This window comes from Dermacentor albipictus, chromosome 5 (genome assembly GCF_038994185.2).
Source record: "Dermacentor albipictus isolate Rhodes 1998 colony chromosome 5, USDA_Dalb.pri_finalv2, whole genome shotgun sequence".
Lineage (NCBI taxonomy): Eukaryota > Metazoa > Arthropoda > Arachnida > Ixodida > Ixodidae > Dermacentor > Dermacentor albipictus.
Window position 1 is genome coordinate 161,976,155 of NC_091825.1, and position 26,066 is coordinate 162,002,220.

The 26,066-nt window shown below is 44.5% G+C and overlaps 1 protein-coding gene across 4 annotated transcripts in view; it reads left to right on the top strand.

The window, feature by feature from the left end:
• Positions 1-26,066, top strand: part of LOC135903996 (aspartyl/asparaginyl beta-hydroxylase-like) — a 66,934-nt gene that overhangs the window by 17,427 nt on the left and 23,441 nt on the right. For 3 of the 4 annotated variants that reach the window (XM_070539231.1, XM_065434506.2, XM_065434503.2), the window contains exons 9-10: positions 5,364-5,558; positions 12,569-12,706. In XM_070539231.1, coding sequence (XP_070395332.1) covers positions 5,364-5,558; positions 12,569-12,706 — 333 coding nt within the window. The remainder of the gene's footprint in view (positions 1-5,363; positions 5,559-12,568; positions 12,707-26,066) is intronic. The other variant, XM_070539232.1, reaches the window with a different exon arrangement.

Consider the following 26,066-nt stretch of genomic DNA (forward strand, 5'->3'; position numbering starts at 1 on the left):
GTACAGGACCTAACACAAACCCCTGTGGGACACCAGACGTCATGTTCAACAGCTTTGATTTAATGTGTTCCACTTCTACGTATTGGGTTCTGCCCCGGAGGTATGCGGTTATCCATTTTACTATTTTCACGTTTATTCCCATATTAGTCAGTTTCACAATCAATTCTGCATGTAGCACTCTGTCGAATGCTTTCGACAGATCAAGACAGATGGCATCTATCTGTTTCTTATTGTTTAATGAGCTGTTAATGTCATGGATTGTTTCAAGAAGCTGTGTTGTTGTGGAAAGGCACTGTCCGAATCCGTGTTGGTTGGGAAAGAATGAGTTTGCATTTTCGATGTACGTGTAAATTGACTTTGCTACAACATGTTCTAGGAGCTTGCAGCAAACGCAGGTCAGCGATATAAGACAATAATTTTCACTTGTCTGTCTATCTCCAGATCTGTGGACAGGTATAACCTTTGCCATAAGCCAGTCATCAGGGACTCTGCCTTCTGCAAGTGACGCGTCAAACACAATTTTTAAGTAAAGCGCAACCCATTCCACATACCTGCGCTGAAACGCGTTCAATATGTCATCGGGGCCTATCGATTTTTTGACATCAATGTTTAGTAGAAGAACTACAATTCCCTCATACGAGACTTTAACATCTGGCATCTCTTCCGAGCGAAGTGATGGAGAGAGTATGAATTCAGTACTGGGCATTGTGATAGAACAAAAAACACCGACTGAAAGAACTCGTAAGAAGAAGCAATCACTGCAGGATCAGTAATTACAGCTTTATCAATTACAATGCTATGCAACTCGTCGTCCTTTTTCGACATGTGACGTCAAAATTTACTGGGAGACAACCTCACGAAATCTGTCAATGTTTCTTTGTAATATCTACTTTTGGCTTCAGTGATCATAGAATGCAGTTGTGCAGACAACTCAGTTATTTTTGCGGGGTCTTTTGTTACTTTCCGTCTTTGGCGGCTTATTTGACGTTTTAGTTGGATAATTTCCCTGTTGATCCAAGGGTTCTGTTTAGCTTTCCTTCTTTTATGAACTGGCACAAATTTGCTAATACAATGGAAAATAATATGCTTGAATGATTCCCACATGGTATTGATATCACTTTGAGAATCAAAATTGTCCAGTGCAAATGACAAGTAGTCAATGATACTTGTGTCATCAGCTTCAAAAAAATTTGGGAACATATGTAACCGCCTCTTTACGGTTTGACATTGTTTCATTATGTGCTATCTGAACGAAGACAACTCCATCCTACAGAAGTGTGAACAGTAGCAAAATTAAAATGAAACTATCCTAACATGCTATTAGCATTAGCTGTATTATAGTTAGCATGCATATTCCATGATAGATTATTAGTTATGTGAAGGCCAAGATATTTGTGAGTGTTAACTGATGCTAGCAAAGTGTCATTCAGTACATATCTACAATGATTGCCGTTGCTGACCGTATGTGATCTGTGCATCGATTTACACTTGCTAGCATTAAGTTTCATAAGCCGCTTGTTACACCAGAGAAAAGACGAGGAATGCGGGAAGCATATAAATCACATCCGAACTTGTACAAGTGAAGCTAGATTTGACTTCATGTGTATAACTATTTGCGGTGCTTTTAATTTTTAAATTTAGTTATACAAATAGAACTATTTTTAATAGTTATACACATGAAGTCAAATCTAGCTTCACTTGTACAAGTTCGGATGTGATCTATATGCTTGATTGTTCCTTCTGTAAGAAACTATATATCGGTGAAACAAGACAATTAATTAATGTCAGATTAAACGGACACCGCGCGGCCACAGCTAAAAAGCTTCCCAAAGCCGTTGCCGAGCATTTCAACCAACCAGGTCATAACTTTGATGAACTTAAACTCTACATCTTACAGTCAAATTTCCGTTCTGAACGAGAAAGAAAATACAGGGAATCCTACCTTATCCATAAGTTCAAGACATTACAACCAATAGGCATAAACGTTTCAAAGGGAGCTTTAGAATCTATTCGCTATGCTAAACTTCAAGCTATAGGCAACAACACTTAGTTGGATTTCTTGGCATACCTCCCCCCCCCCATTTTTTTCTTTTTTTTCCTTTCCGTTCCTCTCCCCCCCCCCCCCCCCCGCTTTTTTTTTCAGCCGGCGTGTCAGATGCCCTTTTCACGCCGGCTAACATGCGTGGGTTAAAAGACCAGGCTAGGGGGTGAGGGGTGGCCCTGGCTTTGACCTTGTGCACCGCGTTCCTTTACTCTCAATTCGACATGCTAACACACCTTCCCTTGTTTCCGCACCCTCCCGCCTCACACCCTCTCCCCTTTAGAAGAACACCACCTATATATACTGTCGCGAGAAAAGCACACGTCGCCTTGAAGAAGACAAGTCCACTTGTCAAAACGTTGGCTCCTGCATTCACCTTGTTCACATTTTGCTCATCGTCTTGTTATACCAGAGTGACACATTGTAGTGATCCCCTTGCAGCTTATATGAATAATCAGGGTTAGTGATCTTGCAATATGTTACACAATCATCTGCAAACAGATTAATTGATGATGGGACTACACAGTTAGAGAGATCATTAATATAAATCGAGAAGAGCAAAGGCCCCAAGATGGATCCTTGTGGCACGCTGGATGCAACTGGTGACAAAACAAATAGATAGTTATTGGCTGCGACATTTTGAGTTTGATATTAAAGAAACTCTTTAATCTAAGACAGCATATTTGGCTCAATATTAAGCTGATTAAGTTTGTGAATAAGTAGGTTACGACATACGGAGTGGAAAGCTTTGGCAAAGTCTAAAAACTATACAGTCAATATCAAATCTTTGATCTAAGGCGGCAAACAAATCGTTAGTGAAACAAAGAAGTTGAGTATCACATGAAAACGGTTTTATAAAACCGTGCTGACATGGATAGAAAAATGGGTTACTTTCCAGGAAATCTGTAAGACGAGAGTATATTATATGTTCTAAAAGTTTACATGGAATGCTAGTTAATGAGACAGACCTGGTAGTTCGCAGGACAATCCGCATTACCTGATTTATGGAGCAGAATGCCCTTAGCTGTTTTTCTGTCTATAGGAAGTGATGAGCACTCTAATGACTGAGGGAACAGTTTCGATAGAATAACAAATGAAAATTGTGCATACATTTTAGCATTTTTGAATTAATAAGATCAGGACCCGCAGAAAAATCATTCTTCTAGCATCAATCAAATGGTTGATACCCACCCAGTCAATTAATATGGAATCCATAGTATGGAACAAGGAATGAGAAATATTCGGTAAATTGGTAGGGTTATTATCACAAGAAATGAGGTAAACACTTCATTTAACACAGTGCAACACAGATTTTCTTCATAATCGCTGCCATCAACATGAACCAACTGAATATAATCGGCCTTCTTGTCACTACAATGTTCCAGAATTTGCGTGGATTAGTAAGAGCAGTGTAACATTGAAACTAGTTTTTTTAGCATTGCTAGTGGCACAAATGTACTCTGCTTCCACATAATCATAAGCATCCCAGTGCTTGGCAAGATTGTTTTGTTTGGCATATTGGAAAATATGTTTCTTTTTGTTGCGTTGTTGCTTAAGGAATAATTAAACCAGTGCAAGCATGAGTTCTATGAAACTGCCTTTGAGATATATACCAGTTAATGAAATATTATTTATTTTTGTAGAGCTGCCAGTTTTCTTCAACAGAGCATTAATCAAATTTAGTAATGCAGTCGCTGGTGAACATTTCTGGTTCACTAGTAATTCATGGTGTGTCAGCGTGGTTGTAGTCAATGATAACTTTAGATTTTCTCTTGAAAGATATGTGCATTCTCAACATAAAATTAATAATCAAGTAATCACTTAAGCCCTGTAGGCAAATCAGTTTCGAAACAAAGTCAGGCAAAGTGGTAAAAATAAGGCCTAGGATGTTAGATGACATGGTAGTGGTACAGTGGGGTTCTTGTGCTAGCTCTGACAGGTTAAAGTCCGAACAGAGATTCAGAAATTGTGTATTACCAGATGAGCTTCTTGCCCGGGAAAGAAAAACGAAACCACTTCACTACAAAATATTAGGAAAATTAAGATCCGCCAAAAGAAACAAAGGTGACGTAGGACAACGAAAAGTTAAATTGTTTAGAACATCATGTAAATCATCGCAGAATGATTTTGGTGCTGTTGGCAATCTATAACACATGCAAAAAATACAGTTACGATTATCAGCCGCAGCATGTATGCTCAAAAACTCTAAAGCAGCCACTACTTGCACATTTGACAAAGCAAGTTGATTATTCGTGGCGATTAGAACACCCACCCCCGCGAGCACGAACATCACAGTCATAGCGGTAGATCTTATAACTTTTTTCACATTATAATATATCACTGTTTTTTATTTTAGCTGAAAGCCAAGTTTCCAAAAAGGCAATTATGTCAGCTGAGCATGCATCAATACGAGATGATTAAGTTCACTTATTAAGAACACTGCATGCATTGGTGAAAAATATTGCCATTAATTGGTAGTGATCACCTCTCTAACTTTGTCATTCTTAACCTTATGATCACAATCAATGCAGATTTGTTGTGCACATTTGAAAACACCACTTTCACTTGGTTGCAACATGCTTCTTTTTGTGTAGCTTTCTTTTCCACATTTAACAGAAGACTGCTGTGATTTACAAGCAGTGGGCCATGAGAGCTATTAATGATTTTGCTGGCTTTATTTAAACAGAAATGGAGCTATGCAAATAGTAGTGTTGCAAAACATTGGAAAAAAAGTTATATGGTGCCACTGAAACTGAATCTCAGCTTTCCCATAAATAGGAAAAACTGTTTCCCTGTCTTGCTTTGAGCTATTCGTAAATTTACCATAGCAACAAAGTAACCATAGTGACACATCATTACAATTCACAAAAGCTGAGCTACAGGGCAGCTACCACTGTTCACAGTAAAGATTTGGTTTCGGTGGCCCTTTATGGTTTTCATCCAATGCGCCTGCACAACTCATTTATTTGCTTCTTATTGCTGTACACTTTCTGCCTTCTCTGCTATATGTTCTGAAAAGCAATTACAACATCATAAAAGCATGAAAAGAAGCAACATTTTCAGCCATGGTTTGCAGCTGAATAGAAACCATTGTAATGCTAATGTATGCCTGCTTTGTACGTATGTATTAATTTGGCTTCATTTCTAGGTTCATCTGAAAGGAATGCAAAAATAAAAATTTTGTGTATCATATTTTTAAAATAACTAGCCATACTTTTGTCTTCCAATTACATTTGATATGGTTTTGAACAACTTGAACTTTTGACAATTCATAATTTGAGCCTGTAAGGCCTTGTCTCAGTTTTTGCTCTTGCTCATTCAGGTTTTGAAACAAGACCCAAACAATGGGTTTGCCAAGGTGCACTATGGTTTCATATTGAAGACTGAAAGAAATGACTTGGATAGTGGCATCAAGTATATGAGCGAAGGCATTGCAACCAAGGAGCCAGGGGTCATAGATGGCCGGTTTTACTTGCACCTAGGAGATGCCCTCCAGAGGACCGGACAGAATGATGAGGTGACTTTCAATGAGGTCTTCTTCTTTGAGGGTTCCACTGTGGGGCACTGAGATTAACTCAACGAGCTGCTATTTCCCTCCGTAAACATGTTGCAGTGGGTCACAAAGCATAGTGGAACTCATGTGCTGCAACACGTAACTACGGATTGAACATGAGCAATGGTGCTCTTCACATACAGCATTTAGTCATGCATCGTGATGCACTCTTCTGTTAAGTCTCTATCAAACCAGCAGCTCTGCAATTGTGCTTGTGCTAATGCAGATGCATTATAGATCAAATTTGGCATTACCTGGCTGTGGTTAGTGCCGGTTGCATTACTACAAGAACAGAATCCAACATAATGTCAAGTTGTAGCCATGAAAGTGTTGCTGCTTGGCTACACAGTATTGTGCATTAATGTGCTCATCAGTGCTAGCAGTGCATTACTCGTCATTTCCCAGTGGCACACATAGTGAAAGGTGCCCCATAAACCTGTACAATGTCACATTGATTGGAGGCTGCCACAGTACTGCTTCTTAAGGGGAGACACTCCTCGAAAAAACATTTCTTTAATATTTGTACTACAGATTTGAAGATCCACCCACTTATAGAGCATTTCAAGCCGATTTCACATTTGTCATTAGTTTTTGTGTAGCTGCTGTAGTTCTTGAGTGAAGCCCTACACAATGGCAAAATAGAGTGACTTTGCGGGCACCTTATTGTGTAATAAATTTTCGCAGAATGCTTTGTGCTGTACCTTATTTAGCTCTTTGTAGACCGCAAAGTGCCGATATCTATTCAAACAGCGTGTGCAATTACTGGAACTACAAAAAAATTGGGACACTTCAGCTAATTTTCTTTTCACAATCACATGAAATTAACCTTGTACACTTATACTAACAAAATTTGGCGTACATGCTCTTGAAGATATGTACAGTGCTATTATCTACTTGAAATTGCAATATCTCCAAGCCGTAAGTTGCAAAAGTACATGGTTATATTTCAGAGAATTGAGAAAAAGATTATTTGAAATGTTCTCATTTTCTTGCATAGTTTCAGCAACTGTACACACTGCTTGACTAGATATCGGCACTTTGCGATCTACAAAGAGCTAAACAAGCAACAGCATGATGCTTTCTGCGAAAACTTATGACATAAAAAAAGTACCCTTAAAGATGACTACTATATTTTGCCATTGTGCATCACATAACACTATAACAGCTACACAAAAAGCAGTGCCATTTTTGAAATCTGCATAGAAAACTCTATACTAGACTGAATTTTGAGACCTTTAATACAAATAATTTTTTTTTAAGTTGTTTCGAGGAGCGTCTCCTCTTAAAAGTGGCTGCTATCCCAATATTTAAAATCAGTTTAACTGTGTTTGATGCAATAGTCTGCGATTCTGACAAAAAGACAAGAGTAACTGCGCATGGGACAGGATCAAAGAGAAGAACAAGCAAAGCGCTTTGTTCATTCTTCTCCTTTGTCCTGTTTCATGTGCTGTTGCAATGTTTAATCATAACTTCTGAACTGAAAGTTCCTTGCCACAGTGCCATGGCATGTATTTGTGGCATCCTCAATAATTTATGCATTCATTCATGTGTTCATTTAATAGGTAATTTAGTTACATGAATTATATGAGTTTTAGAAATAGCATAACCGAGCGGCTTTAAGTACCCAATAGCCTGAACTCCTTTGTATGCCCTATGTGTTCTTTTTTATGTCTGGTAGATAGCACCCCATAACTTGAGTCCTCTATTTCTAATAAAGTTGAAGCCGACTATATTGAACCCATTTACATCACATTAGTCTATATATCGAACAATTTCTGAACACGGTATAGTTACAATGAGTACATATAGCAATAATTATGCTTACCTCGAACAAAAACTGCAGTGACTCCCGATATATCGAACATCAAGCAGCGCAAAAGTGCCCCCAGAAGTTGGCTTTCCCTCGCAGCGGCCGGGAAATCCGGCGGCACGGCTCCATCCAACCACTTTTTCCTTTTTACTACCTGTGCTTGCTTTAGCTCTAACAGATAGGCAGTAGAGCGTCATCCTGGCTTGGGTGTGATTGCCTTGTCCACCCGATGCAAAGGGTTGGCCACAACAACATCATCGTCATCATCTGATCTCCCTACCGTGACTGTGCTGGGCCAGGCGAGCCATCGACACCCCCCTGCAAAAAATTATCTTTGCCCGCCCGTAGTGCTTGCTCACACAACCAATCAGAGGCTCTCGTGCCCTCATCGTGCAAGATGGCACAAGTGCGAGTTGTCTCGCTGCTTTTCTAGTTCATTGTGTTTGCACCTTGTGGGCCTTCTCCCGCAGTGCTGCCGTGATGAAGCGGCAGAATTTGGCTTTCGCCATGAAGTGCAAAATCATAATATGAATGAAATGCGGCGAGAAGTGAGATGTCCCAGCTGTTTGCAAAATTCCAAGGAGGACTCTCAGCACAATCTTGAAGAATAAAGGTGAGATTAGCTCTAAAGCGGACAAACTCGCAACCCAGTGCCCGTGGTTCCCGTTGCGTATGCATGGCCTTGCACAAGTGGTTCATCCGAAATTGCTTCAGATGTGTCAGCTTCTGTGGGCCCGGTGATGACCGTAAATTCTGATGAGTGCGACAAAGCTGTTGCCGGTGTCGCCGAAGTTTGGAGCAGGCTGTCAGAATTTCCAAAAGCCATTGATTCGATGGTCGACAAGTTTCTGAGTGCAGATGATGGTGTCGCAACCACAGGAGAGCCTGAAGCAAGGCCTAAATTGCCGATATCGTACCGAGCACAAGTGAAAGTCGACACAATGAGGAAAGCAACGACAGTCCTTTGCCCACATCCTCCGAGGTGATTGGTGCACTCGCACTAGTCCGGTGCTTCTGTTTGAATGTGGAAGGTTGCGGCCTCAGCTGCTCAGACTCTTTAGACATTGTGGAGAAGTGCGTGCATCGCAGGCAGCGAAATTGCCCAAGCAGAAGAAAATGCAGGACTATGTCGGGCGAAACTAAGCTAGTTTCATCAAAAAAATAATTTTGTAAATGGTATGTGCTTTTATGACGTCCACAACTCTTTAGCAGGCTTATATCGAATTATGTTCTGTATCAAACTGATACTAGGGGTTTTTTGCAAGTTCGATATAGCCGGGTTCGACTGTATTCCCTAATATTTTACGATGTTCACCTTTTTAAGGCAACTTCCGCATTAATGAACTCTTGGCAGATATATGCTGACAACACTTTAACTTGTCGATCTCAGACTGGTGCCTCAGGCAATCACAGTTTGTTGCCTGTGATGTGCTGCAGGGCTGCTGATAGTGTGGTGCATGGCTCTTTCGTAAAGGGTAAAGCGGTCCTGAACCACTTTTTATTGAAGTCAAGAAATTCATTTGACGTTATATCAGAAATACCTTGTTGCAAAAAGTACTTCAGTGTGTTTAGCAGAAGCAGAGTTATGGGCAATCGAAGATCGCCTTTTATCACATTTGCACTGCTCCTGGCCTTTCGTCAGTGCTTTGCTCCCGGCTTTTCTTCAGTGCTTTGCACTGTGAGGGCAGGCGAAGGCTATGGCAGAGCCGGGTGGTACACACAACGCTCCACCTACTGAACACCATCATGGCGCACAGTTCAACTTTGATTTTGGATGTTCACATAGATGCCACTACTTCAGATTTGGGTTCCTACGACACACCAAACTCAAGGGCTATCACTCAGCTTACGGTTAAGTTCACAGTGTCTCATCCCTTTGCTATGCTACAGTGTACTAGATAGCTATGCGCGGCTATTCTCATACCGAGTGTCATGAGTCGCACATTTTATTTACGGCAATCAAACAATTTCCAAATGCCGAACAAACTTCCTCTTCGTGTTCACTTGTGTGAGTACATCGGCAGCACGTGCATCGGCTAAGCGATAGATGCCACATTCCAGACTCGCATTGAAAGGATTCCTGACATAACAAGCTTCGACACTGATGGTGACACACCTTGAGGGTGCTGCTCGAAAGCACACAACCTGTTCGGCAGATGTTGGCATTTGGGCCTTGAGTCATGTCACCCACAGGTGCCAGTCAGAGCATGCGGCAAGTGCAGCAAGTTCGTCGCGGCATTTTTACACTGTGCTGTAGATGCAGCTACACTCCACTGTAGTGGCTAACTATGGGCACAACAAGGCCGGAGTGCATGCTTGTGATCATGTGCTCCAGTCTGGCCATGCCACATGATATGGACCAGCTTTGTCCTGCATGAGCTTGACCGAGGGATAGTATTGACCTCCAAATTGCACATTTTGCATCATAACTCAATACGGAGTGAAGTCTGCTAGGACGTTTAGCCAGGAGCAGCTTGAGTGAGCGCACACTGGCCAGCTTGCGTGTGGTCTGACCTTAAGTTTCGCGTGGTTCGAGGCTAGTTGAGGTGTTCAAAACTAATTGAAATTAGCGAGACTTGATGGCTACAACACTGATAAGCAGTGTGGCCAAAGTTTCATTTATGCAGCATGCGGGCATAAACGAGCGTTAGCAGATGATGGTTGGCAATAGTACAAGATTCGTACTTCAGGAAGTGCGTAATTCTTATAGAAATTCAAAACACAGATTTTCGCTTACATCAGCCTGTTTATTAAACTGCATCAATAAAGATACACTGTAACAGTAGGAAGAAGCACGCTGATCCAAAGGCCCTGCTTGATTGATGCCAGCTTTTGGCCAAGAGCAGCAGTGTATGGTAATCCACTATATGACAAAATATGGCAGCTCCAAAAAGGGTGAGGAGGAGGCTTCTGTTGGAGAGTGTTTGAGAAAAAGGTGACTGCGCTCTGCTTCCGAGTTCCACTCACCATGCACAACTGCAAAACTTCGCCAAGGTGTTCACAGCGGCGTATGCTATCCGTGGACTGTTTTTTCACCAAGCCTGAGTGGTTCAGGACACCTTTTAGATGACTTGCTGAAGGCATATTTAACACTTATTTAAAATTTATAAATTGAGCAGGCATTACATCACTTGCACGAGTCACTTTCTTGTTTTACGCATCCCAATTTTCTTCCTTATGCCAAATCACCCACATTACCAGTACCACGTCACTTCTGGGTTATATCGACGTTTGCTTCCTTCATTATGGTGCTGTGCTAAACAGCTTGTGCTTGAATGTCTCACCAAAAAGTTTCACTTTTCACCCATATCCAGAAGTGCATGCAAGTGTGGCAACTGTTTTATTGCACAGCCATATGCATCTTACTTTGTTGTTCACATGCACCCATCTTGTGTTGCCTCAGCTTTTGTTTTCAACATCACTAAATACAGTTACCTCTAAATATGAAGAGCCATTTCTCTTTCGTCCTTCCTGCAAGATTCATCAAGTGAACCTGTTACTCTTGTATTAACCCTTTAAGGGTCGATCTTTTTTCGTCATATGCGACCGGCCAGGGTCGGTTATTCTTCTGACGGACCTATTTCGAAAAAAAATTACGGTAATTTTTCTAGGGTGACCATAAAATGAAAAAGAAATTGCGTTGGTATATATGTACTGTTTATTAATTAATAACAACAATAAAAAAAGGAAATTAACTTATAAGTATTAAAAATTTGATGCATTGTTATACACACAGTTCAAGGCTTAAAAAATGCGCACACAAGAATATTTTGTAACTCTCAAATGTTCCTGCTCTTACACTAATATTTACGTACATGGCGCAATCGAACTGCGTAGGTCAGCGCACTCAAGAATACTGTGTAATTGTGTGCCCATCAAAAAGGCAAAACGTGTGACAAACTTCTGCTAGTCTTCATCTTATCGCCAACCAGAGGCAATTAGTTTTCGCGGGTCTCCAAAAAAGAAAAGAAAATAAAACGTATGCATGGCAGCATCGTTCCTATGCGCACCCGTGTGAGCACTAAACGAGCGAGAAACAGGCGGTCGCCCTTTGAGCGATTAGTAATGAGATAGCCATCAGTTTTTCGAGTGCAAGAAGCCGAAACTGCCCACGGAACAAAACCCAAACCGCCGTCCGCCAGCGCGCGCGCCAATGCGCGAGCGGTAGTATATAGACGTGCCGGAGCAAACTAGCTCTAAAACAAACCATGCAACGAAAACTGAGAGAGGGAGACGCGAGAAAAAAATCCCCTGTACTCCCACGTAGTGGCAGCGCATGGCAGAAAAGAAAAAGGTAGGAAATAGGCACACTTTTTAAACGTACGGACGGCGCTATAAATATACGGTATCTACCATTTTGGGCTTGTTCGCGGCGCCGTGTATTTACGTCATTGACCCTGAATGGGTTAAGAGGTTCCATTTTGTGACATGCAATTTCCAGCTGGCAATGCCTGTGCCTGTAAGAACTGCATATCAATTATGAGATAGACACTTTATCTCCAAAATTAGTGTGCACCATTCCCACTACATACACATACCATCTGTATCTGCACTGGTGATTAATGGCTTACTTCATTGACACGTGCGTTGCTCTGCTTTGTTTCAGGTTGCATTTTTTGCTGGCTTGTTGAGCTAAACACATATGCTTCAATCATGTAAGCAAAGAGCTTAGTACGTATGGTATACTGTATATCATACGTACTGGTATACTGTGGCACCTGCTTTCTGTGTGCAGACAGTGGAGACATGTTTAAAACCTGTGAGGTTTACAATTTCCCTTTGATGGATCTCAAGTGAGTGAAGAGCAGTTTGGATTTCTCAGTATTCCCCTGGTTTCCTTCAGCTTCTCGTAGCTTTCTCTGGCATTCACTGGTTTCTTTTTAACATTGTTTGGATTGTGCACTTCCTGCCTGAAATTGCTCACAGCAAGACTAAGACACAAGTCATATTCAATAGTGCCTTGTGTGCCTCTAGGTGAAGTATGCTAACACTTCTCTAAGCCATTCAATAGCGTTGTGCCTCACAGTGTGTGCAGACAAGTGTACAACAGTCTTTAGGCTCCGATACCTCGCATTTTAGCAACATTCTTTGGGCACATTCTCTATACTTTGAAGATTCCAGTAATTTGTGATGGAAAGGCTATTATATACAATACTCTTCCCAGGCTCTGAAAGTCTACAAAGAAGGAGTCAAAGAGGGACTCTTTGCATCTGTTTACCAGCGCTCTCTGTACAGCGTTGATGGGCTGAAAGCTCAGCCATGGTGGGACCCAAAGGAAACGCCGTATGCATCAAGCCTAAAGGTATACACCCTTCTCTATACTGGTTACAGTAAGCTTCTTCATAGTACCTTGCTGGTGAAGCAGCGCACAGACACGGACACAGTGAAGACAAACAGGAATAGACGACACTGTTGGATTCAGAAGAAAACTGTTGTGTGTTCTATTTTTGTGTCTTATCGTCTAGACACGCTTTTGTCAACTACTATAGATAACTTCAACCCTGCTGCCATCATGTTTAGGCAAATAAGCAGATTTTTTTCTGCCTAATCTGCTGCACCTACAAATAGTGCGCAAGACTTAGTGAATTCTTAAAATTCGGCTGTGGCAGACAGCATAATTCTAGCCGTTGAGCTGGATTATTCAACAAGGCAAACATTACTTGTACAAGAAATTTTTTTAAAAATGTTGAACTAATTAACAATAAAGCACTAATTAACTTCATAATTAATTACTTTACGGCACATATTGCAATTTACTAATAGTAACCGGTCAATTTTCAAGGTGTATCGTACCACTCGGAATGATTTTCCACGATGGCACCAGTTTAGAGATACAGTTAAACCTCAATATAACGAAGTAAGTAATATCGGCAATTTGCTTAGCTATATTGAAATTCAACATTTTATGCAAGTAAGTCCAGTCACAGTTAGATTTTTCTCACAAGGGGCCGCAGAATTTTCCGAATTATCGGACAATCAAAAAAGCAAATTTGAATGAGAAAACTATTTATTGAGATGAATTTGGGAGTCGCCAACGAATGATATGGTTCATGTCACGTACGTCGACAATATGTTCACATTGGTGGTACGAATTAAGCAACGCCAGCCACGCTTTCGCATGCACTCCAACCCCGCAGCTGATAGCGTCATCCACACAGCGACGACGTTATCATAAAAAGCGCCAGCAGGAGGGAGCAAATGCTTCATCTGGCTCTGGTTCCAACAAGTCACAGAAATTCAAGATTATGCAATCTCCAATACTAAATGCACGGGAAGATAGCTAACATGATGCCACACCATCTTGGCACGCCCACTCTTGGCACACGCGGCGATTACCTCTTGAGCAAGGTGTGTGGCTGCATATACACTCAGCCACGCTTACATCCATGTTCATGGTTATATTGCGCTCAGTTTTACACAGACGATATTAAGGAAGTGGACGGATGTAGCGCAAACTACCAACTGTTTAATACTGTTAAATAGCGCGCTTATATACAAGGAGATATGGCGCGGGGGGGGGGGGTCAAAAGATATGACAAGTTCACGAAATGTAATCATAGTTCGGGTCAGGCATGCGTCGCTCACTTGCACCCGTTCGCCCTGGCAAACTCGACCTCAGCTTTGATAAGCGCGATGGACGGAGTGCTTACGCACATTTCTTTTTCTTTAGCTATCGCAAGCGCCTCCCATATTTCTCGCTCCGTTTTTGTTTTTGATGTGCCAATGACTGTGGTGCTTTCTAGTAGCGGAGAGCATTTGCATTGTTTGCAATGTGCAGCCAAGTAGCTGGGTGCTGTCAGAAGCTGGCACGTGTATTTGTGCTCCTGTAACCTATCATTTAGACAACGTCCAGTTTGCCCGATGTATACTTTCCCGCAATCTAGTGGGATTTGGTAAACAACTGAAGTTGTACATTCCACGTACTTTTTCACATGCTTAGTCTGACAGATCGTAGCACTAGGGTTTGCCTCTTTGGATCCTGCATTCACCCTCTTGCACATGGCTTTTAGTTTTTGTGGGGTGGAGAACAGAACTTGAACGTCATGGCGTTGGGCTGTCTTTTTTATCCCATGTGACAAGCCATGAATGTAAGGCAACAACATGCGTTTTTTTCAATTTTTCATTTTCCTGTGTTTTCTGCCTTTTCCTGTTGGTTCTGATTTCGGGCAACAAGTTTTCACAGATTTGCACCACCGTGCTATTTGGGTACCCGCTGTTTCGTAAGCGGCTTACTTGCAAATCGATGCTCTCCCTCACCGCATGGCGGCATGATTTTTCAATTGCTTGACTGATGCAAGCCTTGGCGATGCCTCTTTTTATGATTTTAGAATGGCATGAGTCATACCTCAGGATTTCTTTTTCTCCTCTAGTTTTGTAGCACCAGCAGATGTGGGAGCCTCTGAGGCAATATTAATGTCAAGGTACTGCAAACGACCTTCGGTAGGAGTCTCGTACGTGAACTCTAAACCTTCATGCGCTTTTTTGAACATGCTGACAACAGTTTCTACACTAAATGGATCGGATTGGTCTTCTTTCATGCACACCAAATAATCGTCAACATATCTGAAGTAGGTAGTTATGTTAGTTTCTTCAAACAAGGTGGCAAGTTTCCTGTCTCCCACACTCAAAAATAAGTCGGAAAGCACGGGAGCTATACAAGAGCCAATAGCGATGCCATCCTTCTGCTCATACACACTGTCACCATATTCGATAAACGCACCATGTAGATACAGTTTTAACAAGTTCACAAAACTAGAAATACTGCACTTGCACACGTCCTGAAATTTGGTGTAGCCCAGCATGTCGATGGCTTCTTCTACTGCTTGTACCACCGCTGGCCTCGGGAGACTGTAGAACAAGTCCTACACGTCTATTGAAAAACAAGACATCGGCGGGCTACTCTTTAGTGTTGCAATAACTTCGTCAGAGTTGCGGATCAAGAACGGGTCGTCGAAAGGTAAGGAGTTCAAGCAGGCCTGAAAGTAGTCCGCCATGCATCTTTGCCAGGTTCTGCGGTCTTCAACAATCGTCCTAAAAGGGATTCCCTCTTTGTGGGTTTTTACCGTGAAAAATGGCTTCAGAGTGAGTTCTTTGCTTTCTTTCACACGCCTTGCCAATCTTGTCAAGCCCATGCTTTCACATGTTTTGCCTGCTTGATTTTTCAGTTTTGCAATTGCTTTGTACGTAATGTCGCATTTGGCGAAATTCTTACGGATCGCTTCTTGGGCAGATTTTTCGTATTCAGGAGCATTTATCACGACAAACACGCCTGTTTTGTCTGAGAGGAGCAGTTCTAGATTTTCTTTTTTGAGGTACCTAGTCACTCTGCTTGTTCCTGCAGGCTTGGGTTTTCCTACTAGGCTCTTTTTCGACACTCCCGTCAAAACTTCTTGGATGCAAGTCACTTTTTCTGGCTCAGGGGTTCTTTCCGCGACTGAGCGTACCATGGCCAGGAACTGTACTTCCGTTACTGGAGGTTCAATTGCGTATTTTGGTCCCTTAGTTAGGGTCTGTTGCACATAATCGGGATCTTTCTACCGGATAGGTTGACAGCACCGCTTCCTTCAGGCTTATGCTTCTCTCTTCTAGGGAGGCTCTTCAATGAGCCTTTCCACAAGCTTTCGGCATGGAACTCTGCCAAGTTGTAGAAATACCTGATCATTGCTGTTGAAGCCGCTGAGTCCATTGTTTCCTCGCATATGGCCGCAATGTGGTCTCGGAAGAGACGAATCTGTCGCCACGTTTCCGCTCGAAGTATCTTGCAGAGGCGTCTTGCCGTTCTTTCGGTAGGGGCGACGTTTCCGAGTAGACCAGCCAACACAGGTGAAGACAGACCGTTGTTCAGGGCGTACGTGAGGGTGCGAGTTCTGTGCCTGGCCTTCGCAATGTTGTCGACGAAATATAAAGTACGAGGAAGCAGAGGAAGGTTAGGGATGTAGAAGCCCGATGTACTCGAAATGACATTTAGTAAAGCAATGAAGGGGGCTAGTTGGTGAACGTTCATGGTTATATTGCGCTCAGTTTTACACAGACGATATTAAGGAAGGACAAAACGTGGACGGACGTAGCGCAAGCTACCAACTGTTTAATACTGTTAAATAGCGCACTTATATACAAGGAGATATGGCGCGGGGGGGGGTCAAAAGATATGACAAGTTCACGAAATGTAATCATAGTTCGGGTCAGGCATACATCGCTCACTTGCACCCGTTCGCCCTGGCAAACTCGACCTCAGCTTTGATAAGCGCGATGGACGGAGTGCTTACGCACATTTCTTTTTCTTTAGCTATCGCAAGCGCCTCCCATATTTCTCGCTCCGTTTTTGTTTTTGATGTGCCAATGACTGTGGTGCTTTCTAGTAGCGGAGAGCATTTGCATTGTTTGCAATGTGCAGCCAAGTTGCTGGGTGCTGTCAGAAGCTGGCACGTGTATTTGTGCTCCCGTAACCTATCATTTAGACAACGTCCAGTTCAATATGTTCATGTTCATGGTCCAATATAACCATGAATGTTCACCAACTAGCCCCCTTCATTGCTTTACTAAATATTTACATCTATGTGCAGCCAAGGCTGAGACGCGCGCCAAAAATCGCGAAGCGCCAACTTGCACCCCCTCCTCCTCTCACGCGCGCACTTGATCCCATTACCGCGAGTGAACTCCCCTCCCCCTCCTTCCCTTTTCTCGCGCGGGAAGGCACCTCTTATGAAGCTGCTATCTTTCTTGTCTTACTCTTGAACACTTTCACTCACACCTCCAAGTGCACGGTCCGCAATAGGATCTTATCACACTTGGACTTCATACATCATGCAGCTCCACTGCGGCAGTCACTCTTATCGCGCCATGCACGACTTGAGAGGCGTGTTTGCAAGCAGGCGCGTGCAAGTCAATCATTTGACCATCGGTGTCATCCGGGAATTCATTCCAAGTGAATGCGCCTTGCAAACTCATCGGTTACAATTCGTAAATTGCATTATGTGCTGCAAGGTAACTAAGAAGTTATTATTGATTTTTCTTTAATTAGTCGAACATGTGTTTTGATTTATTGTGCAAGTAATGGCTGCCTCTTCCAATAATCTAGCTCAAGGACTAGAATTATGCCAACTTGAACCTCGTTATAACAAAGTTGAAAGGGGAGCCGAAATTACTTCGTTATATATCCGTTACTTCGTTATATCCATTATTGCCATTTACTGCAATATATGCCCAATGGGGTAGACAATTGTAAACATGGAAATGGAAAAGAAGCCCTTGCGGCCCGCGGGACCACTACACGGCTGTACACGTGATGAAACTTGAATGAAACAACAAAAGAATCTTCGGCATGTGCAACAAACGACTTGGCACTTGACGCAGCAGTTTTTAGGCCTGTAGATAGCTGCCTTCTATTCCATTGTGATGGTCTTTCGCATCTGCTTTCCACTTGGGTCATTGCAGTCGAGCAGCACGTGGCATGCCACAACACAGTGCTCCATTGTGTGATCAAGGAGACAAGCGAACTTATCCGCACCAGCTTGGCTTGGCCGGCTCGCAGTCTCGGAGATTGTACCAATGACAATGAAATCTCGAAGGCCACACCCAGCTGCCAGCCCGCGCAGTGCAGCGCAGGGTGAGGGAAATAATAATGCAGGACCTGGACGTGACCCCCGAGATTGCTCAAAGGAGATCTCCGAGACCAGGCCCAGCTGCGACTGCCTCCATGGCACGCTGCACAGTATAAGTGAATGAAATAATCTTTCGCTGACGTTGACGAATAACCGTTGACGTGTTCCTTGCTCTGTTTTCCTCCGTATGAGGATCCGTCAGCGGCAGTGAACATTCAATTCAGTACCATCTTGTAGAAAAATTCAGCCTCGTCTACGTTGTAGATGTCTTTGTCTTCTGTGAACCTTGTCTTTGTCAAGGTTCACGGCTGCACTTTCGCCAACGATCTACTTTGAGGTCATGCCATGTCGTTTCTTGAACTGCTCAAGCCAGCCATTGCTGCACTTGAAATCTGTATGGCCCATTTGGAGGGCGAGAGCTTCGGCTTTTGCAGTAAATGCAGGTCCATGTACGGGGAGATTTGCACTATTCGAATTCTTCAGCCGCTGTAGAAGTGCATCTTCCACTTTGGAGTGTTTCAAATCGCGATTCCTCTTTCTCTTTGCCGAGAAGCTCTTTTCAAAGCCATCCACCACAGCTTTCTTGTTTTTCAATACAGTTGATAAAGTAGACGACGGTATGCTAAATTCCTTCACAACACCAGTTTTCTCCCAGTCCCCTTTTTTCACTTCCTTTATCAGCAGAACTTACTGCTCCAAAGTCAGACATTTTAGCCCGGAGACTGACGGAGCCATTTATCAATGTAGACCAGAAAAGCACACGAGAGGCATGCATAACAAAGAACACAAAATCACATGGCCTGCAGCGTGGATCCAAATGCATGTGCTGTTGGTGCCAAAGTAAATGAATGTGGCTGGCAACGCAGAATGCAGAAGCTTCAAAATATCATTAGGGCATCTTGCTTACTTCGTCAATGCATGCTGGTGGTGGCGACGGTTGCAATGGTGGGCTTGGCATTGGCTTCACATGTAGCAGAAAAAAGGCGATCGGTGTTTAGACCAAGAAGCAGGAACCGTAGAAGGGTGTAAGATTGTGCTCGTGGGCAGGCCGGAAGAGGGCAGGCCGGAGGGGGGCAGCTTTGGAGGACCAGCGACGTTGAAATTGGCAGTGAGGAGGCGAGGAGTTGACATGAAGGCAAGCGAGAGAACTGACTGGCGTGCAAACGGCTTGGAGACTGGCTAAGTATGGATAGCTGGGCTAGTTGGTTATGATTAGCATTGTGAAACATAGTTCCAGCGCACATTTGAACAAGGACGAGGCGAGAAAGACAACACAAACGCCGGTGGAGACTGGAGAGGGTATGAGGAGGGGAAGGCAATGGCCGCTTTTATAGAGGGGGTCCGGAGGTCACGGAAGACTACGAGAGTATCATGCTGGAAAGAGCCGCAAATGCCATGGCTTGAGTCTGAGGTCGTGTTTGTTGTGGTCAAGAAACGATTAGCCGCTCATTGTGAGTATGCAGCGTGATCGTGAAAACTGAACGGTTTTGCAGTAGGGGCTTTGCATAATCACTGGAAAAAAATTTTCCGAGGTGTGCAGCTGCAAGTTTGCGAAAGGAAAGTTTTTCGGCGTACCATTGTTGACGACACTGTGCTAATGCTATGGTTCAAGTGTCAGTGTTTGCGCAACGTCGCATCCGCGCCATTGACAAAGGAAAAGGAAAAATTCAGTGACCCTATCACGCATTTAGACCAAGTCGGATGGCGCGAATCGAGCATGACCGGCTTGAGAAAATCGCCGGGGAAGCACCAGCTTGCATTGACCTGCCATCTTGACAGCCTGACTCGGCACTGGCACCGTTGAATTTTTCATGTTTTTAGCAAGTTATCGGTTGATTTGCACGGTCAAAAGTGCAATGAAGCTTAGGGCAGTGTTTCATTGTGATGTAAGCCAATTATGGCGAGCAGCAAGCAAATTCCTACACTGGCTTCCCCAAGGTCGTCTTCCCGATTTGTTAACATAGCTCCTTGCATTGAACATGGCATTTATAATCGGAGGGACACTTCTTTTGTGCTTTTCAGCATGTTTCAGCACCAGAAGTGCTCTTTAGAGCAGTAAAACTTAGCTCAGCGAGTGCTTCCATGGAATGCTACGGCGCAAGTCTTCCCACAGTCTATTGGCCACTTTTCAGCATCCAAGAGGCAGCGATGTTCTGGCATCACAAAGCATCAAGAAACTTTATTTTTGTGTGGATTCTATCACGGGGGACACCAGCGATGTGATTGTGAACAAGATTAACGGTTCGGGCATCGGGCGTGCTGCACCATGGAATTTGACAGCTTCCGTTCGCTACAGAGTAAAGTCCCTGTTCCAGCCAGGGGTTGCATTCACTGGCACGACGGCTGGCATCTATGTACCTGAGGGAGCCCAACTTGGCTCCCTCAGGTACATGGCAACTGGCTCCCCGCAAAGTCGATGCTGTGCTCAAGGCGCCTAAGCCCCAGAACAAGAAGGAGCTTCAGAGCTACCTCAGCCTCATCAACTTCTACAGGAGTTTTCTGCTGAACCTGTTGGCGCATCTACAGCCAGTCCATCTTCTGCTTCGAGATGTTCAGCAGTGGTCTGGAAGAAGGAGCAGGACCTGGCCTTCCAGTGCAGCAAGGAACTAATCACCAACGCTCCAGTGCTGGTACACTGTGGGAGCTGTCCTGGTGCACCAGGACAAAGATGGCCAGGAACGCCCTGTGTCATTTGCTTCTCAGTGGCTTCATGCTGCAGAGCAACGCAACAGCCAGCTGGACAAGAAAGGCCTGGCCCTCATTTTCGGGGTCGAGCGCTTTCACTAGTACCTGTGGGGCCAGAAGTTTGGTCACAGACCAAAAGCCGCTATTGGGGCTGCTGACAAGGCGGTTCCCATGCAGGCATAATCTCGAGTGGTACGCTGGATCTTGAGGCTGGCTGCCTACAGCTACCAGCTAATCTTCCATCCGGGAAAGGACCTGGTACCTGCTGATGCCTTGAGCTGCCTGCCCCTGCCAGAGGTGCCTGCTGTTATTCCAGAGCCTGCTGAAGTGTTCATGCTGGAGCACACATACCCGGAAGTACTCTCCAGATCTGTGGTATCACAGGTGACCAGCCGGGACCCAGTCCTGTCTCAAGTGGTTAAGGCAGTGTCCTGAGGGGAGGAGTTGGTTCAGCAGGCCTATTGCCACAAGGTCGCTGAACTGAGCCTGCAGCAGTGCTGCCTACTGTGGGGTTACAGGGTGGTGATCCCACAAAGTCTCTGGTCCAGAGTCCTGTAGTTGCTGCATGCGGGTCATACTGACGTGGAAAAGACAAAGATGGTGGCCCAGTTCCACGTTTGGTGGCCTGGCCTGGACTAGGACGTCGCTCACATGGTGCAGAGCTGCCAAGTCAGCCAGGAGCATCAGCAGGCCTCACGTCGTGGAGACCACCCCATGACCATTCCCACTGAGACCCCTATCCTGGTCCCGCCTGCATGTGGATATTGGGAGGCCCATCAAGGGTCATTACATCCTGGTGGTGGTGGACGCCTTCTCGAAGTGGGTGGAGGTTCTACCTGTCACCACTCCATCAGCAGGCATGACCATTGCGGCTCTACGACAGGTCTTCGCCGCCCAGGGGTTGCCGGACGTCATCATGTCCGACAATGGACCTGCTTTCGCCAGTGCAGAGTACCTGGCCTGGCTGACGGAGAACGAAATCCATCGGATGATGGTTCCACCATACCACTCTGCTTTAAACGGTGCAGCCGAGCAGGTGGCACAGACCACCAAGGACAAGCTCAAGAAGAGCCAGGCTGGGAATTTTCGAACGCAGGTTGCCCGGTTACTGTCCCAGTACCAGACCACGCCCCACGGTGTCACTGGCTGTGCCCCCTGTGAGCTCCTGCTGGGCCGTATGGTCAAGACACCCTTGGATGTCTTGCATCCGGCCCTATGATCTACAGCACTCCTGAAGCCGCTGAAGCAGAAGTTTGCTACTGACTGAGGGTGCTGTCCCAGGCCTTCGCTAGAGTTGGGAGCTCCGGTCTTTGCCAGGAACTTCCATCCTGGCCCAACCTGGTCTTCTGGACAGGTAGTCCCTCCTGCCAGCGCCTCATTGCTGCTCGTTTGCATGCCGGACGGGACCACATGGCACCGACACGCCGGCCATGTTCAGCCTCGCCTTGGGACCTGGCTTGCGCCCTCGACTGCCCCTTGAGAAGTCCAGCCCGCAGCGGGACCCTCGCTAACCCTCATAGAGCAGTAGTGAAATGCCCAAGAATCTCTCCTTCCCGGCGGCTGCGGTTGTTGAAGCGGAACCATTTCATTAGTGTGGATGGTGCTGGGTTGAAATGCGAGCGCACTATGGTGAGCAGCACACTCGGCGTCCTAACATGTGGTGTGGCCGACTTGAGGAGGTCGAACAGGAGACTGAAGCTGCGAGTGCCGCAGCCGGCCAGGAAAATGTCACACTGTTTGGCCTCGTGTGTGCCATTTGCCCGGAAGAACACGTGGGCTTGCTCCTTGTAGACTGGCTAGGCGGACCTATCTCCCTCGAACGGCTCGAGCCTTCCATACAGCGGCATGATGGCAGAAACAAAGGGGCGGTGTTTCGCCGCTCGGTGCGGCGTAGGTTGATCCGTGGGCACTCGCCAGTGTCACAATCCGCCCGGGTGCGTGAACGAGGGGGGGTGGGGGGGGTGGAGGGGCGAGGGGGGCTCAGGCACCTCCTGTCAGTATGACGCTCTGCAGTGTGGTGGTGGTGAATGGTGACTGTTCGTTGAGCAGCTGTGCTCATCAGGTGTTTATTTGATGCGGTGACCAGTGTTGCCCACCAAACCTGGCGGGCCAATGAAGGTTAGGCCGAAGGGGGTGTCATATGCTTGTCACACTCGGCACTCGCTTGGTGCCCATTACTAGGTAGTTATCGGACATGGGTTTGGTACTTCTGTGGCCTGTTCTGTGCCTGCATGAGGCTAATTCATTGATGGTATTAATTGGACACTGCATGCGCAAAAGGGTCACCGCCACTAGGCTGCGGCGATGCCTCCGCTCGCCACTTCGCTCTAAGCGGGTTAAGCTCTTCGTGCGCTCCAAATAATGTGGCTTAAAATGCATGTGTTTGAGTTGGGTCCGGAAGAAATTTCAAATAAAGCGATATTTCAAGTAAAGCGATTTCATTATAACGAGGAATTACTGTACATGATTCTCTAGGGAGATTTCAAGCAGATTTCGTTTATTTCGTTATATCTTATTTTGTCATTTCCCATTGCATTATAACAAGGTTCAAGTGTATCTGCCATTGACACTTTAAAAAATTCTGTAAAACTTAGAAATTATCATCTTGTATCGAAATTTAGATTTCATTTACTAGATATGAAATTTCAAGTGCTCCAGTGTGCTTTATCTACAAGGCTGTATGAATAATGTTCCTTTTTTTTTAGTGAGACCCCCTTCTTCCATTAGTACACACAATTTAGTAGTTGTAAGCATACCTTTAGCTAAAAGTTGTGCATCCGGACAGGCCGCCATTGGAATATGAACCTGGCAACGTTTAACGCTAGAACGTTATCTAGTGAGGCGAGTCTAGCAGTGCTATTGGAGGAATTAGAGGGCAGTAAATGGGATATAATAGGGCTCAGTGAAGTTAGGAGGCCAAAAGAAGCATATACAGTGTTAAAAAGCGGGCACATCCTGTGCTACTGAGGCTTAGCGGAGAAAAGAGAACTAGGAGTCGGATTCCTGATTAATAAGAATATAGCTGGTAACATACAGGAATTCTACAGCATTAACGAGAGGGTGGCAGGTCTTGTTGTGAAACTTAATAAGAGGTACAAAATGAAAATTGTACAGGTCTACGCCCCTACATCCAGTCATGATGACCAGGAAGTCGAAAGCTTCTATGAAGACGTGGAATCGGCGATGGGTAGAGTGAAAACTAAATACATAATACTAATGGGCGACTTTAATGCCAAGGTAGGCAAGAAGCAGGCTGGAGACAAGGCAGTGAGGGAATATGGCATAGGCACTAGGAATAGCAGGGGAGAGTTATTAGTTGAGTTTGCGGAACAGAATAATATCAGGATAATGAATACCTTCTTCCGCAAGCGGGATAGCCGAAAGTGGACGTGGAGGAGCCCGAACGGCGAGACTAGAAATGAAATAGACTTCATACTCTGCGCTAACCCTGGCATCATACAAGATGTGGACGTGCTCGGCAGGGTGCGCTGCAGTGACCATAGGATGGTAAGAACTCGAATTAGCCTAGACTTGAGGAGGCGAACTGAAGAAACTGGTCCATAAGAAGCCGATCAATGAGTTAGCGGTAAGAGGGAAAATAGAGGAATTCTAGATCAAGCTACAGAACAGGTATTCGGCTTTAACTCAGGAAGAGGACCTTAGTGTTGAAGCAATGAACGACAATCTTGTGGGCATCATTAAGGAGTGTGCAATGGAAGTCGGTGGTAACTCCGTTAGGCAGGATACCAGCAAACTATCGCAGGAGACGAAAGATCTGATCAAGAAACGCCAATGTATGAAAGCTTCTGACCCTACAGCTAGAATAGAACTGGCAGAACTTTCGAAGGTAATCAACAAGCGTAAGACAGCTGACATAAAGAAGTATAATATGGATAGAATTGAACATGCTCTCAGGAACGGAGGAAGCCTAAAAACAGTGAAGAAGAAACTAGGAATTGGCAAGAATCAGATGTATGCGTTACGAGACAAAGCCAGCAATATCATTACTAATATGGATGAGATAGTTCAAGTGGCTGAGAAGTTCTATAGAGATTTATACAGCACTAGTGGCACCCACGATGATAATGGAAGAGAAAATAGTCTAGAGGAATTCGAAATCCCAAAGGTAACGCCGGAAGAAGTAAAGAAAGCCTTGGAAGATATGCAAAGGGGGAAGGCAGCTGGGGAGGATCAGGTAACAGCAGATTTGTTGAAGGATGGTGGACAGATTGTTCTAGAGAAACTGGCCACCCTGTATACGCAATGCCTCATGACCTCGAGCGCACCGAAATCTTGGAAGAATGCTAACATAATCCTAATCCATAAGAAAGGAGACGCCAATGACTTGAAAAATTATAGACCGATCAGCTTACTGTCCGTTGCCTACAAACTATTTACTAAGGTATCGCAAATAGAATCAGGAACACCTTAGACTTCTGTCAAGCAAAGGACCAGGCAGGATTCCGTAAAGGCTACTCAACAATAGATCATATTCACACTATCAATCAGGTGATAGAGAAATGTGCGGAATATAACCAACCCTTATATATAGCTTTCATTGATTACGAGAAAGCGTTTGATTCTGTCGAAACCTCGGCAGTCATGGAGGCATTACGGAATCAGGGTGTAGAAGAGCCGTATGTAAAAATACTGAAAGATATATATAGCGGCTCCACAGCCACCGTAGTCCTCCATAAAGCAAGCAACAAAATCTCAATAAAGAAAGGCGTCAGGCAGGGAGATACGATCTCTCCAATGCTATTCACAGCATGTTTACAGGAGGTATTCAGAGACCTGGATTGGGAAGAATTGAGGATAAAAGTTAATGGAGAATACCTTAGTAACTTGCGATTCGCTGATGATATTGCCTTGCTTAGTAACTCAGGGGACCAATTGCAATGCGTGCTCACTGACCTGGAGAGGCAAAGCAGAAGAGTGGGTCTAAAAATTAATCTGCAGAAAACTAAAGTAATGTATAACAGTCTCGGAAGAGAACAGCAATTTACAATAGGCAGTGAGGCACTGGAAGTCGTAAGGGAATACATCTACTTAGGGCAGGTAGTAACGGCAGATCCGGATCATGAGACGGAAATAATCAGAAGAATAAGAATGGGCTGGGGTGCGCTTGGCAGGCATTCTCAGATCATGAACAGCAGGTTGCCATTATCCCTCAAGAGAAAAGTATGTAATAGCTGTGTCTTACCAGTACTCACCTACGGGGCAGAAACCTGGAGACTTATGAAAAGGGTTCTACTCAAATTGAGGATGACGCAACGAGCTATGGAAAGAAGAATTATAGGTGTAATGTTAAGGGATAAGAAAAGAGCAGATGGGGTGAGGGAACAAACGCGAATTTAATGACATCTTAGTTGAAAT